The sequence below is a fragment of the Rhinopithecus roxellana genome, chromosome 3 (assembly GCF_007565055.1).
Source record: "Rhinopithecus roxellana isolate Shanxi Qingling chromosome 3, ASM756505v1, whole genome shotgun sequence".
NCBI classification, from domain to species: domain Eukaryota; kingdom Metazoa; phylum Chordata; class Mammalia; order Primates; family Cercopithecidae; genus Rhinopithecus; species Rhinopithecus roxellana.
Window position 1 is genome coordinate 17,194,785 of NC_044551.1, and position 19,929 is coordinate 17,214,713.

At 35.5% G+C, this 19,929-nt stretch overlaps 1 protein-coding gene across 1 annotated transcript in view; it reads right to left on the minus strand.

Annotated features, from left to right (window-relative positions):
- Positions 1-19,929, minus strand: part of C6 (complement C6) — a 71,898-nt gene that overhangs the window by 38,373 nt on the left and 13,596 nt on the right. Inside the window, exons 5-7 of the mRNA XM_010381745.2 lie at positions 15,950-16,091; positions 5,960-6,098; positions 1,267-1,467 (exon numbers count right to left, since the gene is read on the minus strand). Of these exons, the coding sequence (XP_010380047.2) occupies positions 1,267-1,467; positions 5,960-6,098; positions 15,950-16,091 (482 nt within the window). The remainder of the gene's footprint in view (positions 1-1,266; positions 1,468-5,959; positions 6,099-15,949; positions 16,092-19,929) is intronic.

Below are 19,929 nucleotides of genomic sequence, written 5' to 3' on the forward strand. Positions count from 1 at the left end.
ATGATGCTGAAATATCAACTCTGATAATCTCTTAAATTTTTTGAAGATAAATGAAATACTTGGGAAAATTATCCATACAGTGCTGTTAGGTCTTATATTTATATAAGTGCATAAATGGTTGACTAAATAAAAGTAGAAGAGCAATATGATAAAGGTAGGAGCAACCATAATATGATTCCATGGTTCCATGATTCAGGGCTCATTCTCTTCATTCTTCTCTTGGGGAAGAGCAAATGCTACTTAGAGTGGTGGTTGTAGTAAGCAACAGACAGTATTTTAAAAGACCTTTGTAAATGTTTAAAAGTTTGCGATAGAAATCTATCTCCTAAATCATTTAAGCACTGTGAGACATATCTAAGAGATTTAAAATGCAAGTAATAGGAGAAAATTAACAAGGGGAGTTGTATCTTTGTATATTAAAAGGGTTCCTTGAGTCCCTGGCAAGACTAACAGGCAAAGTCCAATACTTGGACATACCTTAAGTTCCAAGTGCAAAAAAACAATTGTAACTTTTTAAGCAGGGAAAAGAAAATGAAAAAATTTGCTCTGAATGTGATTTTTCTTATACAGCAATGGAAATTAGAAGACAGTTGAATAACATCTACTATCAAGAGAAGAAGATTGTGATACAGTCAGGATATTCTTTATATTTATTGCTCAGGGAAAAGGCAGGCAATGTTAGATACACAAAGATTTAGAAAATATACCTTGCGTGTGTCCTATATGAGGAAAATACAGGAAAAAAGAAAAGGCAACTGAATGAGAAAAGGGATCTCAAGAAAAGAATTATAAGAGGAAAAAAACGGAGATGGGTAAATGTGTGCGTGTTTATGTAAATGTAACAAAATATTATACATTTTGTTATATTTTATATACGTATTTGTATATGTGTACAAATATATACATCTATACAAATATATATATAGAATATAACAAAAATATAAAATACAGATTGTCATATTTCATGAAAGGCCGAAGTTCTGTTATTTGGAGTTTATAAGAAGCACACCTACAACAATATCAAAAAAAAGTTAAGATGAAAAACATAACAATAACAGTCAAATGCATGCAAAACAGAACCATTAATATACATAGTATTTCTATAACTTTTGAAGTGAGATATAACCAAAAATGGGAAAATTACTTGTATCTGTATTAGAAGTCACACTGGTACAATATAAAAACTCTCCTCTCCTTATTGCATGATTGCTAGAATTGGTGTTAAATTTCAAGAAAGAATAAAAGGTTAGAAACTATTTTTGATACCTTTTTGTGAGAGGCTTGAATGGCTTGTTTGAAGGCAGAATTATGGTTGATATTTTCACTTCTCTTGGAGGAGTAAAAAATTGGTACACTGAAAGAGCTCCCCCCATGACTTGAAAAGGAGCCTTGTTGATTTTCATTGTGTCCAAGAGAAGTTAAATCTTTGTAGAAATCTGTTTTCAAATCATCTTCTGCAGTTTCTACCTGGAGAAAAATCCATGCAAAATAAAATGTAATTTAGGAAATACTGGAGCTACTTGTGGATATCTAATGAAAAGATTTATTTATTTATGCACTCAGCCAACATTTATTGAGGACACATTTTGCTAGAGAACAAAGAATAGTGTTAGTTCCTGCACTGAGGAGTTAATAGTTTAGTTAGAGAGAGGGATAATCACAAACACTTAATATGGTAAGTACTGTGTGGCCAATGGAATCCCACAGGAAATATAAGACCCTGAGAGGCAATATCAGGAAACCCTCCCTCAAGGAAATGCCACCTAAGCTGAGACTTAGCAGGGTGATAAGCAGTGAGGGTTATTTTTATTATGCCTGTGATTTTGATGCAGTGTGCAATCTAACTAAGATACCTTTCAGTCCTGACAACTGCGCTTGTTCTTTATAACGAAGTCCCGCCTTGTTTCATACTTATTCAAGAGGTGAGTCTGACTTTAGGATCACAGTTTCTGAGGTTGGGTTTCCATTGCCTGCTACCAAAGCCCCCAGTGATGCTCAACTCTTGATTGACCTTCGTGTTAGTCATTACGCTGTTTACAACTACTCTAATCTCTTTCCGGGCACATAAAAAGCATGCATTTCCCTACTCTCTTTGGCCAATGAAATGTAAACATAAATGATATCTGTCACTTTAAGAGTTGATGGGCAATACGTCACGTTCCCTTTTTTTCTTTTTTGCAATTCATCATGGAAGGATGTGTCAAAGCAGAATCCCTTAAGTCTCTTCCTTTCTAAAGGACTATTGTGAGTAGAAAGTACAGTATGAGTGAAACTGTTTTAAGACACTGACATCTTAGTATTGATATTGCAGTGTAACCTCACTTACCCTGGTTGATAAAATGCTGGGTGTGGTGTCTGTATTCCATCATCTATCCTGTAGTTTTTCTAAGGTCTTCTAACTCCCTGCCCAGTTGCCTTCTCTTCCCTTCATGAGCCTCTTTAATCTTTGTGTACCAGCGAGCCCATTATTTCATCTATCTTCATAAGTTACAACACTACAAAAGAAGGGAAGTGAGATGCCTGCTATTTCTCCTCCTCTATTGTTTTCGGTAAGGTATAGCTTATGTTTGCACAGCTGCCTGCTAAGGCATGCCTAAAGAATGAAGTTATACAGAGATCAGTTAAAAGAAAACCAATAGCTCGTGACCTTGACTCTAGTCATTCCCAAATTTTTGTTTGAAGAAATACTACTATGACCTTCTTCAGCCATATCACTATGACTTCAGCCATACCACTATGGCGTAGAGTTAAAGATTAGCTCAGGTAGCTTCCTAAGGTTGGACAAATCTTAGAGCTACATTGATAAGAAAATGAGTTTAATCTGCTGTAAAAGCATTTTCAGGCTGTATTTCCTCATGTAACTTGTTATCCAGGCTTGCGTTATCAAACTTTGTGGGTTAACCCGTTGATCTGTTAGTAAATGTTTAACAGCTAGCTCTCTGGGAAGGGGAAGAAAGCCCTGATTTACTATAACATTTGCTTTTTCCATTATGTATATATTACTACCATGGCTGAGGCTGATTTCAAGCTACCTATGTGATGTCCTGAATTCATACTTGGGAAGAGATGCACAGTAGCAAATTACAAAGTATTTTCAAAATACAGATCCAATAGATGTAAATAACCTCTAGAGCACGGATAATGGTAAAATGTAGCAAAATAATTGAAAAGTGATCAGTTTTTAGTAATTATAACCTTTGTTTTTAGTATGTTTACCTGTGAGATAATATATTTAATACTCAATAATGGCTGTGTTTTGACCAACAAATATATGAAAAAATGCTCATCATCAATAATCATCAGAGAAATGCAAATCAAAGCCACAATGAGATACCATCTCACACCAGTCAGGATGACTAGTATTAAAAAGTCAAAAAAACAACAGATGTTGGCCAGGCTGTGGAGAAAAGGAATGCAAATACACTGTTGGTGGGAATGTAAATTAGTTCAGCCACTGTGAAAAGCAGTTTGGATATTTTTCAAAGAACTTAAAACAGAACCACCATTTGACCCAGCAATCTCATCCCTGGGTACATATCCAAAAGAAAACAAATTGTTCTACCAAAAAGTCACATGCACTTGCATGTTTATTACAGTACTATTCGCAATAGCAAAGACAGAATTAACCGAGGTGCCAATCAGCAGTGGATTGGATAAAGATAATGTGGCACTATGTGCCATGGAATACTAGCAGCCATAAAAAAGAACAAAATCATGTCCTTTGCAGCAACACGAATACAGCTGGAGACCATTATCCTAAGCAAATTAACACAGGAACAGAAAAACAAATACTACATGTTTTCACTTACAAGTGAGAGCTAAACGTCGGGTACTCATGGACATAAAGATGGCAACAACAGATACTGGGGTCTACTAGAAGGGAGAGGGGCAAGAGTTGAAAACCTGTTGGGTCCTCTGCCCAGTACCTGGGTAAAGGTATCATTTGTACCCTCAACCTCAGCATCACACCATAAACCCAGGTGACAAACTTGCACATGTATTCCCTGAATCTAAAATGAAAGTTGAAAAAGAAAAAAAAAGTCTATGTTTCATAATTGGATTCCAAAATTCCTGAAAATTTAACAGTTGACTCGTGAACTCAAAGAGCTGGCTCCAGCACATCCTTGTCTACCTTCATGGGGGATACATTTTAACTGATAGTTTATGAAGGTGCTCAGACTTTTAACCTACTGCGAGGAGTTTTAATGTCTTTCTTGATATACTATGTCTCATCTAACATAGGCCGCCCTCGACTATAAGAGCCAGAAGGCAGGAGTTCTTATTTTTCTGTGCCATTTATTTGCTGTATAACTCTGAGAAAGTTAACTTCAATAAGCCTAAATTTTCTTTTTTTCTTCTTCTTTTTTTTTTTTTTTTGAGACAGAATCTCATTCTTTCGCCCAGGGTGCAGTGCGTTGGCACGATCTCAGCTCACTGCAGCCTCCACCTCCCAGGTTCAAGCAATTCTCATGCCTCAGCCTCCCGAATAGCTGGGACTACAGGTATGCACCACCACGCCCGGCTAAGTTTTGTATTTTTAGTAGAGATGGGGTTTCACCATGTTGCCCAGAGTGGTCTTGAACTCCTGACTTCAAGTGATCTGCCCCACCTTGGCCTCCCAAAGAGCTGGGATTACAAGCGTGAGCCACCACACCCGGCCGAGCCTAAATTTTCTGTTAGTAATGTGGATGTAAACAATTTGCTACCTTTCTGGGGAGGTTGTTATGGGGATCAAATAAAGCAATATACGAAAGTACTTTGAAGACTCTGAAGTATCAGAGAAATATGAAGTGTTATCTAAGCCTCAATTTGCTCCAATCTCATATACTTCCTTTAATTTGTTACTTGTAAAACTACATGAAACAGACGCTTGCTGAAAATGTAGGCAATATGCTTGTGTGAAATGATTGTATTTTAAAAGTAAACTTGTGGATTGGTTGTTTTGGAACTAGAAAGCAACTTTCATCAGAACAATATTACATATAAATGTTTAGGTTTTAGCTCTGTCTACAAAGCCTGTTCAATACAATGCATCTCAAGAGCAGTATTATCAGTCTTCCCAGAGGTATTCAAATTTGACAGTTAGTTCCCAAAGACATTCCCCACCTATTAGTATATATTAGATGGTTTTAAATTGAGTGAATCGAATTGGGAAATGCCTGTATTTATATGTATATAAAGGTCTTTTTAAAGGAAGGATTAAATGACTTTTTGCTGAACTTATATTACCCATAAAGTGGTTCTCAGAAATAATTACACCTTTTGAAATTCTCTCTAGCTTGTCAAATTTCTATGCATGAATGTCACCATTAAAACTGTGTATTTTCTGTTCTTATCACAATTTAAAAGAAGCAGATTACTCACTTTAGTGCAACGAGTATGGAGCACTTATGTGTAAAGCCTGGGTTACATTCTGAGAGTAGGTAGTATGCTGCTCATTATAATTTACTAAAAGAAACAAATAAACCAAACCAACTAATAAAATAGGAAGAAAAGTAAGCAGAACTGTCTCATTAGACTGATTCATCATGATTTTTCTTATGAACCTGGCACTTTAAAAAAAAAGTCTATATTTTGTGGTTATCTAAGAGAACTAACTAGGTTAGGAGAAAATCTGAAGAAATCAAACTGTTTATCTGTGTGGAGCTATTTTAGAGCTGAATACTCACTGGAGAAAGCATGGACTCAAAGCAGGAAAACCTGGTCTTGAACCTCAAATTCACTTCTTGCTAGCTGTTTGACTTCTGGAAAATTAGTTACCTTAGATTTTTCATCTGTAAATTCATGATAACACTGGCCTCACCGGGTGTGCATGGATAAAATACAAACACATAACAGGTGATTAAAATTGTTCACTATCTTTTCATTCTGTCCCTTCATTCATCACTAATTTTGCGTGAGAAATTTAGCTTATAATCACTGACAGTGTTGGAGTTGCCACCATGCTAGACTGTCATACCTCAAAGCCAACATTTTCCAGATTGGCCGGAACACGGTATGGATTACTTGTCCTACTGCTTTTGACGGTTTTACATATTCCTCCAGTGAAAGAGTTATCAAGGACTTCTCCTCTGGGCTCTCCTGCCAGAAAATGAAACCTAGAAACAAAGTAATTTTCAGGAATTCAATAGATGTAGAGCAATCTTTAAAATTTATCTTAGCTACATGAAAGGAATTCCTCTTCTAAACATTTTTGACTGAAGACAAATGACTTGCAGGAACTCCACACACCCTCGCTTTTTTTCCCCTAGTCCATGGTGAGGCATGCAAGGGAGCTGGAAAGCCCAAACTCAGCTTTTCTGGCTCTATTAGGTTCTCCTATTCAACTTACTTAATTGTTCTTGGCTTTCAACATACAATAACAGCTGGATTTATACTTTTTTATGACTTACAATGCCAGTGCAAAGTTTGGAAGCAGATTATGAAATAAGTTATTATATAATAAATGCCATTCCGGGTCCACTTCTTTCTGAGTGGAATTCTAATAGAGCGCTCATAATAAAATAGTAACAGCAATATTTTAATGGAATTGTACTAATATTATAGTTTTGCTAATAACTGACTATAATGTTTAAAATATTTTTTGTTTAACAAATGCTTACATACTATTTACTATAAGCCAAGCAATAGTAAGTGCTTTAAAATATTAACTTAGTTAAGTGCTTTACTAAGTAACTTATATTTATTATAACCATGTGATGTAGATATAATTATTATACCTGTTTTACAAATGAGGACATTGAAGCACATAGAGATTAATTAGCTTAGCATAAATCAAGTATTTAAGAGATTATTTTGTTATAGATTAAAAAACTTCTCCAAGATGCTAATACTTTTCCAAATTCTAAGAGATATCAATATGTATTCTGTGAAAAAAGTAGTTTTTTTGTCAAACAGGTTGGTAATGCTATATTACATAGATTATAAAAATTGTTTTCTACAGGTGATGTCACAGACTTAAAAATATAAATTTTCAGTCTCCAAATACATTTGACCAAATAACCTTGTCTTTCATAGAACACATAGTATAGTTCTCCAGAATATTACTGGAAAATTCCATGTAGCAGAAGGAATAGCACCAATGACCTTCCTTTCTCATGACCCTTCAGTACAACCATCCTTTCTGATAGTTACAGGGGCTCAGGGGAACTCTAAACATCCTCAAGAACGTCATCTACCACATACATGTCTGTTTCCCTTGTACTTCTATAGCATTAACTCACAAGACAAAGTGTACCTGAAAGGCACCACTTTTACCAGAAGCTGAAATATTAAGTTTTGTAACTATCACAAAGATCCGAAAAGAAGACAAATAGATTCATCCATTTGTGAGGGAATCAAGAAGCAGTTCACTATGTGAGGCTTTTGTGATCTGCTATTTGACATTTGGATTTAAAGTAGAAAATTTGATCATTTACTCAGGTACTTCTAACCAATGGACACAATAGTTTATATCAAAGAGGAGCAAGGATCATTTGAAAAGTTGTAAAGTGATGTTAGAATACTGAAAAGAAAGTAAAGCTAATATAAATACTTGTAAATTCTCTACCAGTAAAATTGTGCTAATGTAAAAATACACACACACACACACACACACACACAGCTTTTAAGTTTCTGAAATGGTTTCTTCATTTGAAAATGGAGCTAATTGCTTTTTTATAGTAGTTGTGGAAATTAATAGTGATTAGCACAGGCCTGGTCTGCCCTATGAGAGGAAACAACACATACTAACTCTCCGAATTTTTCCATCAGGGAAAGTATATTTTAAAAAAGTAACTGCTTGCAGAAACAAAATCAACAAACAAAAATCAAATGTATTTCCATACAAATAGCAATGAACAATCCAAAAATACAATTAAAGAAACAATTCCATTTCTAATAGCTTCTCAAAGAATAAAATTCTCAGGTATTTATTTAACAAAAGAAGTCTAAGACTCGTATACTGAAAAGTATAAACAATGTTGAAAGATATTAAGTGAAATGTCAATGAATAGAAAGACATTCGATATTAATGGATTGGCAGAATTTCTATTGTTAAGATAGCTGTACTTCCCAAATTGATCTATAGTTTCAAGACAATCATTATCAAACTCTCAGCTGCCTTTTTTTTTTGGTAAACATTCACAACCCAATTCTAAAATTCAAAAGATCCAGAACAGCCTAGACAATCTGGAGAAAGAAGGACAAAGTTCAAGGAATTACCTTCCTGATACACAATTTACTTCAATATTAGGGTAATCAAGACAGTGTGGTAGTACTGGCGTGAGGATAGATGGACATATAGACCAATGGAACAGAATTGCATCTAGAAATAAACCCATACATTTATGGTCAATTGATTTTCAACAAGGGTGCCAAGACAGTTCAATGAGGGAAAATAGTCCTAAATAAATGCTGCTGTAATGACCTAATAGTTATATTGCAAATGAGTGAAATTGGGCCCCTTTCTCACATAATGCGAAAAAAAAATTAATCAAAATACATAATAGAACCTAAATTTAAGAGCTAAAACTGTAGAACTTTTAGAAGACAATATAGGACCAAGTATCTGTGATCTCCGGTAAGGCAAATCCTTCTTAGATATGACATTAAAAGCACATTCAACAAACGAAGAAATAAATATGTTGAACTTCACCAGAATTAAAAACTTTAGCACTTTAAAGGACACCAACAAAAAAGCGAAAATACAACTCATATAAGGGGAGAAAATATTTCCAAATCACATATCTAATGAGGAACTTACACCCAGAATATACAAAAAATGCTTGGAACTAAATAATAAAAAACAAATTACTCAATTAAACAATGAGCAACTAATTTGAGTATCTAAATATGTATTTCTTTAAAAAATATGAAAATGACTAATAAGCATATGAAAAAACACTTAATGTTATTACTCATTAGGAAATACAAATCAAAACTGCAATAAGATACCATTTCATAGCCATTAGAATAGCTTTAACCAAAAGATGAACAGAAACAGTTTTGATGAAGGTGTGGACAAGTTGATTTTCAATCATGTAACTGGGGGAAATGAAAAATGGTGCAGCCATTTTGGAAAATAGTTGGGAGTTCTTAAAAAATTAAACATATGATTACCATAAGACCCTGCAATTCCATTCCTAAGTGTATATGCGAGAGAATTGAAAATATATATCAACGCAAAAACTTGCGCATGAATGTTCATAGCAGTGTTACTTGTACTAGTCAAAGTAGGAACAAATCAAATGTTCATTAGCTGATGAATGAATCAACACAATGTGATAGAATGATACAATGGGTTGTTATTCTCTCATACAGTGGAATGAAGTATTAACATATGCTTTATATGGGTGATTTTTAAAATTATGTTTTTAAAAATTGTCACATAATTGTACATATTTATGGGGTAGGTAGTGATGTTTAGATACATACAATGTATAGTAATAAAAGCAGGGTAATTCATCACCTCAAATATATAATTTGTTTGTTTTGGGAACATTCAAAATTCTCTCTTCCAGGTATTTGAAAATATGTACTAAATTATTAACTATAGTCACCCACAATGCTATAGAACACTAGAATTTATTCCTCTTATCTAGCTGTAATTTTATAGCTTGTAACCAGCGTCTTCCCATCCTCCCCTTCCCCTACTCTTTCCAGTCTCTTGCAACCCTTATTCTACTCTACTTCTATGAGATGAACTTTTTAAGTTTCTACGTGTGAGTGAGAACATGTAGTATTTACGTTTTTGTTTCTGGCTTATTTCACTTAATATCTTCCAGGCTCATCCATGTTTCTCCAGCGACAAGGTTTCATTCTATTTTATGGTTGAATAGTATTCCATTTTGTATATGTACCATGTTTTCTTTATCCATTCATCTGTTGATGGACACTTAGACTGATTCCATATCTTGGTTACTGTGAACAGTGCTGCAAATAAACGCGGAAGTGCAGATACCTGTTCAGTATACCGATTTCCTTTGCTTTGGATGTATGCCCAGTAGTGGGATTGCTGGATCATATGACAGTGCTGTTTCTAGTTTTTTGAGGAATCTCCATACTAGTCTCCATAAAAGCTACATTAGTTTACAATCTCACCAACAGTGTATGAGTTTCCTTTTCTCCACATCCTTTCCAGCATTTGTTATTTTTTGTCTTTTTGATACCAGTCATTTCAACTGTGGTGAAATGATACCTCATTGTAGTTTTGATTTTTATTTCCCCGATGATTAGTGATGTTGAACATTTTAAAATATATTTGTTGGACATTTTTATGTCTCCTTTTGGTAAATGTCTTATTAAGTTCACTGGTGAACTTAATCCATTAAATTGGATTATTTATTTTTGCTGTTGAGTTGAGTTCCTTATATATCCTGGATATTAACTCCTTGTCAGATGAATAGTTGGCAAATACTTTTTTCCACTCTGTATGCTGTCTTTTCACTCTGTTATTGTTTCCTCTGCTGTACAAAAAGCTTTTTAGTTTGATATAATCCGATTTGTCTATTTTTGCTTTGTTGCTTCTGCTTTTGAGGTCTTTTTCATAAAATGTTTTCTCACATCAACGTTCTAAGGGTTTTCCCTTATATTTTTCTCTAATAGTTCAATAGCTCTGGAATTTTACATGTAAATCTTTAATCTATTTGGAGTTGATTTTTGTACAGCGTGAGTGGTGGGGATCTAGTTTCATTCTTCTGCATATGGACATCTAGTTTTTCCAGCACCATTAATTAAAGAGATTCTTGTTTCCCCAGTGCATGGTCTTGGCACCTTTGTCAAAAATCAGTTGGTTGCAAATACATGACTTTGTTTCTGGGTTCTGTATTCGATTCCATTGGTCTATGTGTCTGTTTTTATGCCCATAGTACGCCGCTTGGGTTACCATAGCTTTGTAACATGTAACACATGTTACAAGTACATTTTGAAATGTGACAGTGTGATCCTTTGGCTTTTTTTTTTTTTTTAAACAAGGTCTCTGTGTGTTGCCCAGGCTGGAGTGGAGTGGCATGATCTCTGCTCACTGCAACCTCCACCTCCTGGGTTCAAGCGATTCTCTTGCCTCAGCCTCCCAAGTAGCTGGGACTACAGGCACCCGCCACCATGCCTGGGTAATTTTTGTATTTTTAGTAGAGATGGGGTTTCACCATGTTGGCCAGACTGGTCTTGAACTCCTGAACTTGTGATCCACCCACCTCGGCCTCCCAAAGTGCTGGGATTACAGGCATGAGCCAACACTCCTGGCCTGTTCTTTTTGCTCAAGATTGCTTTGGCTATTAAGGGTTTTTTGTGGTTCCATATGAATTTTAGAGCTTTGTTTCTTTTCTGTAAAACATGCCACTGGTGTTTTAATAGGGATTACCTTGAACTTGTAATTTCCAAACTCATTCTTTGGACAGTTGAGTCACTTTAACGTATTAATATTCCAGTCTATAAAAACAGGATGCCTTCCCATTTCTTTTGTGTCCTCTTCAAGTTCCTTCATCAGTGTTTTGCAGAGATCTTTCACCTCCTTGGTTAAATCTATTCCTAGGTATTTTTTTTTATAGCTATTATAGATTGCTTTCTTGATTTCTTTTCCCTCTAGCTCGTGGTAATATATAGAAATGCTACAGATTTTTGTATATTGATTTTGTATCCTGCAACTTTACTGAATTCATTTATCATTTCTAGGGCTTTTTTCTTTTTTGGTGGAATCTTTAGGATTCTCTCTATATAAGATGATGTCATCTACAAACAGGGACAATTTGACTTATTCCTTTCCAATTTGGATCCATTTGTTTCTTTTCCTTGCCTAATTGCTCCAGCTCAGACTTGCAGGACTATGCTGAATAACAGTGGTAAGAGCAGGTATCCTTGTCTTATTCCAGTCCTTGGAGGAAAAGTTTCCAACTTTTCTCTATCCAGTATGATGCTAGCTGTGGGCCTGCCATTCGTGGCCTTTATTGTGTTAAATTTTTTTCTATTTCTAATTTTTGAGAGTTTTTATTATGAAAATATGTTGAATTTCATCAAATACTTTTCCCGCAACGATTGAGGTGATCAGATGTTTTTTTCTCTCTGTTGATGTGATGACATTATTGATTTGAATATTTTGAACCATCCTTGCATCTCTGGATTAAATGCTATTTAATCATAGTGGATATCTGAGATGTACTGTGGGGTTCTGTTTGCTACTATTTTATTGAAGATTTTTGCATCAGGGATGTTGACCTGTAGTAGATTTGTTGTTGTTGTTGTTGCATCTTTATCTGGTTTTGGTATCAGGGTTATACTAGTGTTGTAGAATGAGTTTGGAAAAGTTCCCTTTCGATTTTTGGGGATATCTTCATAATAATTGGTATTAGTTCTTACAAAATTTGGTAGAATTCAGCAGTGAAACCATCCAGTCCTGGGCTTTTCTTTGTTGGGAGAATTTTTATTATTGATTTAATCTCATTATTCACAATTGGTCTGTTTTCTATTTCTTTTTGATTCAATCTTAGTAAGTTTTTTTTTGTATCCAGGAATTTATGTATTTCTTTTAGATTTTCAAATTTGTTGGCATATTGCTGTTTATAATAGTCTTCAATGATCCTTTGTATTTCTGTAGTACCAATTGTGAGTATATGGATGAATCTTAAAAACATTATGCTAAGTGCAAAAAGGCAGACACAGGCTGCATTTTGTATAATCCCATTTTTATGAAATGTCTAGAATACACAAATCTACATGAACAGAAAGTGAATTAGTGGTTTCCTAGGGTTAGGAGTCAGGTAGAAGGGGGAAAGAAATGAAGCTTGATATCTAATATGTACAAACGTTTTATTTTGGGTATGTTGAAAACATTCTAAAATTATATCATGGTGATGGTTATATAAGTCTGTGAATATGCTAAAGATGATTGAATTAGACACTTTCAATGGGTGAATTGTATGGCATGCAAATTACATCTCAATAAGGCTGTTTTTTTTTTCTTTTTTTTCTTTTTTTGAGACCGAGTCTCACTCTGTCGCCGGGGCTGGAGTGCAGTGGCCGGATCTCAGCTCACTGCAAGCTCCGCCTCCCGGATTTACATCATTCTCCTGCCTCAGCCTCCCGAGTAGCTGGGACTACAGGCGCCCGCCACCTCGCCCGGCTAGTTTTTTGTATTTTTTAGTAGAGACGGGGTTTCACAGTGTTAGCCAGGATGGTCTCGATCTCCTGACCTCGTGATCCGCCCGTCTCGGCCTCCCAAAGTGCTGGGATTACAGGCTTGAGCCACCGCGCCCGGCCAATAAGGCTGTTTTTTTAAAATGAGTGAATTCTGTGGGTTGTCTAAGATGCATATTATATTCAAATAGCTGAAAGCATAACAGTGAGGACTAAAAAACTATTGACTTTATGCTGCTTTACACTATGTACTTATGTTTGTCACAAGCGAAAAAGAGCGTGAGAAAAATGGCTTTCAGGTCACGAGGAATCTACGAAGGTGACCAGCTATTTGTGGAGAACCTGAAGATAGGATTTTATGGAGGTATTTCCAGCAGACCATGCCTGAGAAATCTTTTAGGAGCTAAGTAAGCTATGAAGAAATTTTCCGTTATATTCTTTCCTTCCCCCTCTCAAGTTGTTGATATTGATTTAAAATAATTTAGTGTTTCACATACAGTGTTGTTTCTAAAGTGCTTTGATCTAAACTGATTTATGTGTCATACTTTGTAACTTTTTGAATATAACTAGAAATATATAAATCAAAAATATATATTTGTGTGTATGCATGAATTTTCACATATATATGTGTGTGATCCCTACTCACAGGTCTCAGTATTTTGCCACATAGATGAATGTGTCCTTTCAACTGTGTGTGTATCAATACACACACTAAGCCTGAGTGAAAACAAATAGCATGCTATTATTGCCTGATTCTTGCTTCATATTTAGGACTTAGTGACTGATGTTGGCAATGTAGAAATTTTTATATCTCTTGTTAAAATTTTTCATGGAGAAGTATCATTTAACAAGAAGGACAGCCACTCAGGGAGCTATTTTTTTTTGTGGTTAGAAATATGTTGGGGAACAGGATATAGAGGAGAGGCAGAGATTCTAAGGCCAGCAGATTAGAACAAGATTACAGTAAGCAATTCTCAAAACTCTCAGTCCCTGGGGAGGCAAGGAGAGGACTGGTTGTCCTGAGCCAGCAGGCTTTGCTCATTTCTGAGAATCACTAGGACAACAGCTCTGGTTGGCAGAGGGCCACATGGTCCTTCAGCCAAAGTACACATAGCATGTGGTCCTCCCCATCTGTAACTCTAGAGTTTAGATCAACTGAACAAAAGGGTGATTTTGTAATGTCACCCTTCATCAGTCAGAACATCAGAAGATGTGATTATCAGTGGGAGTTTTTGGCTGACGTTTTATTGTAGGCAAACCAAGAGAAGTAAACCATTTCTGCACATGGATAAGAACATGTTGTTGAAGCACTTTCATCAAAATCAGCACTAATTAGAAATTCTTAGGACAGAACCTCACATCAGTTTATAGTCATCCAACATATAGATGAGGAAACCGAGGCCCAGAGTTGTTAAATAACTCAGCTGTGGTGTAGTGAGATAATGTAGAACTGGTTCTAGTTCTACATTAGAACCAGCTGAATTATTTAGAACCCAGCTCCTCTTACTTTCAGGCTAGTGGTTTTTCTATTTTACTGGTGTCCTTGGGTTTGGTTCAATATTTTCTGGGTTTTATTCTAAATCAAATGAGGTTGTATTTGCAATTGTGGCTGCTTGTTTTTGTGCCTCGAGGTTTCATATTATGCAACTCTGGCAACATTAAGTGAAGATTCTAATTTTTAAAAGTCCAGCATGAAGCAATAGAAATTGATAGCAAACTTCTGCCTTCTGGCCAAACATTTAAGAGGGGTTTCTTTATTACATAAAGGGAAGAGGATAGATTATCTTTACTGATTTTTCTTATGTTTCAAATTAAGGCTCAGTTTTTCTGTTTTGATAGCCTTCTCTTCTATTTCCTAACATCTTTCAAGACACTGGTTCAGTCTAATGAATTTACAACCCCTCGTAAAACCCCCACTGTGGTCATAATTGGGTATTCCTGTAGTAGGAACAATAGGAGAAAGAGCTGTGTGATCTCCTGAGGTTTCTTCCAAAATGTCTCATTTGTAAGGTGGATGTAGTCCTGAGTCAGCATGAAATGGTGAGAAAAGCCTGGGTTTTGAAGTCTGGTTTTGAAACTTGATTCCACCGTTTGCTAGTTGGTAGACTTGGTCAGGTTATTTAAGCTTTCTGAGACTCATTTCTCAGTTTGTAAGCTGAGACTGGATAGTAATATAGGTCTGGCCTCTGCCATTAGGCTCTACTGACCTACCCACACATCATACAGCCTATGGGAGAGAATACCTAGCTATATTCACTTCACCTCCTACCCTCTTATGTTTTCACACCCTTGTTGCTTAGCCCTCTCTTTTTTTCTATGTTTGCTTAACTTCTTTCCTTTTGGCTTTATCATTCATTATTAGACTCTGGGTTTGCTTCTCACGCTGGAAGACTGGTTTTGTTTCTCTAGTGTTTTGGCTTTCAAGCCACCCATAGGCATACTTTTATCACACCTTCTTTCTGCATTTGCTCCTGACATTTCTGAGTGATTACTCACCCATTCAAGGCCTAGCTCCAGGACCCCACCCTGGTACCTCCTGGCTTGGGCTTTCTACCAGTCTGCTCTAATCCATTCCAAAGCTTTCTGAGAGATATATGAGAAATAAAACAAGTCATGTTTATGAAAGGCCCATAGCATTGCCTGGCACAAACTATATGTGAAAATGCTAACTTTTACTTCTCAGGAGTGAGGATCATGGCCTCTTAAGTATCAGAGACAGGGCTGGTAGGAGTAGTAAGAAGTTAATGAGGAAGATGGACAATGAGGTATCTTATTGCTCCTTCTGACTCATTTGTTCTGATACCTGTTCTCCCCAAGATGATAAAAAGACATTACATACCCATTGCCTATCAACTGTACACTAGGGATGGGATTATACTTCCGTGCACATACTGCCTTTGTCCTTCCACAGTCCCTTTCATCTGAATTGTCTCCACAGTCATTTTCTCCATTGCATTCTAACTTTCTGGCAATGCAGCGGCCTAGTCAAGAAAAGCAAACATCATCATTGCAACAAATTATCATTTTAGAAAATATTTATTAATCTGAAACACAAATGCTTTAAGTTTCAAGGTAAAGTTGAAGGCAAGTCTTCACTATTTTTGATAGAGTTTTAGGAGCACATAAAAATGGAGTGATAAACTGATAAATTTCCACTTGTAAGATTAAAAGGGTCACCACAGAATTATTTAGTTGCTATGGGCTGATTGTCTTTAAAAAGAGAAGTAATCTTAGAATATCATTGCCATTACAGTGAGATGCTGTAGAGATCATGTTCCATAGGAGAAAATTAACAGGAGGTTCAGAATTTTGTTCTGATCCAGGATGGGACACTCAAGGTCACTGTTTTGACTTAAAAACCTGTAATTTTACAGATACACACACAGACGCACAGTCACACACAATAACATGGTTGGATCTCTCAAATTTTATGTTGGGTGAAAAAAGCCAGACACATGAGTCATGTCATGTGATTCCTTTATATAATGTCCACGAAGAAGGAGGGGGAACTAACTAGAAAGCAGAAGGAGGGAACTTTTTAGGCTTATGGGAATTTTCTATATCTTGATATAGAAATCTGCATTTTCTGTATCTTGACATAGGGTTGTTTATATGATTGTATAATTTGTCAAAGCAAAATTGCACACTTAGAGTCATATATTTCACTATGTATAATTAGTACAGATTTATTAAATATATCTACTATGTATTCTACTATATATAATTACTGTACATAATTGTTTTACTGCACATAATTTGCTATATCTATTTTTTGGACAAGTTAAGTGTCTAAATACTACAGTAGCAAGTTGAGTGAGCAAATTTAGAAAATGGTACAAATTCCATGTACCCAAATAATTACCTTCCATTTTTGACTTACTGAATTTCATAAGGATCCTTGGAATCAGTGTATAACTATATATTATAGAAATTGAAATACTTATGTGCAGTGACAGATATCTCCTCTCCTGCCTTTTACCTTCTTGCCTGTCGTCAATGATGTTGGCATCTGTACCCGTATGTACAGGTCCAACTGACAATGATTAAAGGTTTTACTTGAGATTATCTGGTTGATTATTTTAAGATGTGATTAGCATCTCACTACAATTGTGCATGACTATTTTGACTAAAATGCTTGGGAAAATTGGGCATTCTGTTGAATTAGTTCTTTTTTAATTAATAGCGGGTTCCCAAGAAAGTACTTGGTTTCAACTTTTTTGGTTAATAATCTTCACTTAGAAGGTAGAGTGTAATTAAAATAATTACATCTTCCATCTTGCATTATGTCAGGATTATTATTATAAAGAATTATAGCTACGAGCACCATAATCACACAGGACTGAAAATACACATTGAATTGAATGTCTGTTCATCCCATGACTTAACCTGAAAGATGCTCTATTTTTAAACAGTGCATTTCTAGCTTTTTTATTGTTTTATGTTGTTTTCAGGGCAGAAGAGAATGGGCATTTTAGTTTGAAATAGAGAGGCTATTTATTAAAATACGAATCTATACATATTACATTTTTTAAAAAGTGTTGCAGCACACCAACATGGCACATGTATATATATGTAACAAACCCGCACGTTGTGCACATGTACCCTAGAACTTAAAGTATAATAATAAAAAAAAAAAGACAAAAAAAAGTTTTGAACCTAGCACTTAAAATTTAAGCAAAGGTTTATTTTTGATATGGTTACACTAAAATCACATTTTATTAGACAGAAGGAGGGATACACATGTATAATATAGTTCTCATTAGCTTAGTTTTGTGAGCAGAGTACCAGATTTGTGAGAATAAAGAAATTCTATTCATTTAGTACTTATAGTGATATCTTAGAGAGTCCATTAGCAAGGGCAGAGATGAAGGGAAGAGGATACCTCTTGAGTGATGTTTAGGAATAGGCCTGATGTGTCATGGTTGAGAATGGTTTCAGGCCATAAAAACTCTATGGAATAGAAAGCATAAGGGGAGAGATATTGTAAGCCATATATATATTCTATACCAAAGAAGGAATGAGAAATTAAAGGATAGTTTGAATATTGCAGGATTTGCAGAAGTCAGCATGCTTAGCCAGCACATGCATATATACATTTGCACTTGGAACCATGCAATCATTTAAAAATTGCACGTTTTTCCTATCCATTGGAAGTGATTTGTGTCGCTGTAATACTGTATTATTTTTTAAAACCAGCTGCAAATTCTCTAGCCTTTTATGATTAAAATTAAGGTTCTGAAAGAAGAGTTGGTATATTGCATGGGAATTAACCTAATGGGTAATTCTTAAAAATCCATGTATATATCTAAATGATCCATTTAGTCTTGGGGACTCTTGGGAGACTCTGAACATCAGTCATAATGGAGGAAAGGTAAGATGGTCAATCTTTTCAGGAGAGATAGTTCTTTGTTAATTGAGGGCCAAGTATCATCTTGAGTCAGAAAAACAATCATTCATAAACCTCTTATTCCCATTGACAGTGGCATTAGTAGATGCAAAAGCAAAAGGAGAGCAAAATAGTATACCATCTTCAATGGAATATTTGACAACCAAAAGCCTATGGCATCACTCAGTCAGAATGTATGCCAACTATATCTGTGCCAGGGATTTACCAATCAGTTCCTGGATCATGAAAATATCTAGGGACTTTGGGCTCTGGGAAGCAGGGCATGGGTTACTCAGGGAGTATGGAGTAGCAGTTGCTTACCAATCATTACAGACACATCTTCATAATACAGTTATTTGAAAATCAGTGGTTATGGATGTAACTGTTGATGAACTGGTGATCAGCTGTGCTTACATTGCTAACCTTTCTAAAATTGTTCATTATAAATTGGTGACCCATTGATGCATCTCAAGGCTTCTGAAACTTTGAGTATTTTTGGCCTGAATGCAGCTCTTTTGTAATTTTTCATATATTTATCATCTACTGAATTAAAGAGTATTTTTTGCTTATATGTGGTAAAAACCATCTTTCAAGCTTCAAATAGCTATATTTCAGTTCTAGATCTTGATTTTGATACTCTGGATATAATGATCAGGTCTGTATTACCCTCAGCCATTGTCATTGGGATTTTGCTCTGATTCCCTCCTTTGTCAATTTGTGACATGACCTTATTTATATAAGCACAAAGTATATCTCCCCACCCAAATCTCACTCTCATATCCAGGTTTGGGATGGAAGTGGATAGAGGAAAACCCTGACCCCAGCATTCCTGTCTGACATTCAGAAAAAGCTGGAAAAGCTGAGGGCAGGAGGCAGGGAGTAAGAGGCAAGGGGAAAACATGGGTTCCAAGGTCTTGGGTCAATTTTCTATGGAATTGGAAATTTGCTATCTAGTTATAAATACTTCACTTTTCAGGATATCTCAGAGCACACAGAAATGATAGACATTTCATTCATCTAAAATTTAATTTTATTGTAACTTTAAGTTGACTGTTTAGATAGGAGGTCAATGAACTATGGCCTGTGGGCTAAAACTAACCTGAACTATGGCCACCTGCTTTTGTAAAGAAAATTGTATCGAAACACAGCTATGCTCATTTGTGTATGTGCTTTTGACTTACTTGTTTGGAATTAATTTTAGAGCCAGTCAAGAAAGTTTTGTACATCATCTCTAGTCATCTTCCACCATGATATTTTAATATTCTTGTCACAATAAATTATATTAAAAATTTTTTAAAATATGTGATTTCTTTTAAAATTATCCTGATTATAGATTTGTGCATATCAGGTAAGTGGTCAAAATGGTATAACTGAAAAGCCATAATTTTACAGTGGAATATCTTGGGAATTGGCGGCATAACACTCCATTCCAC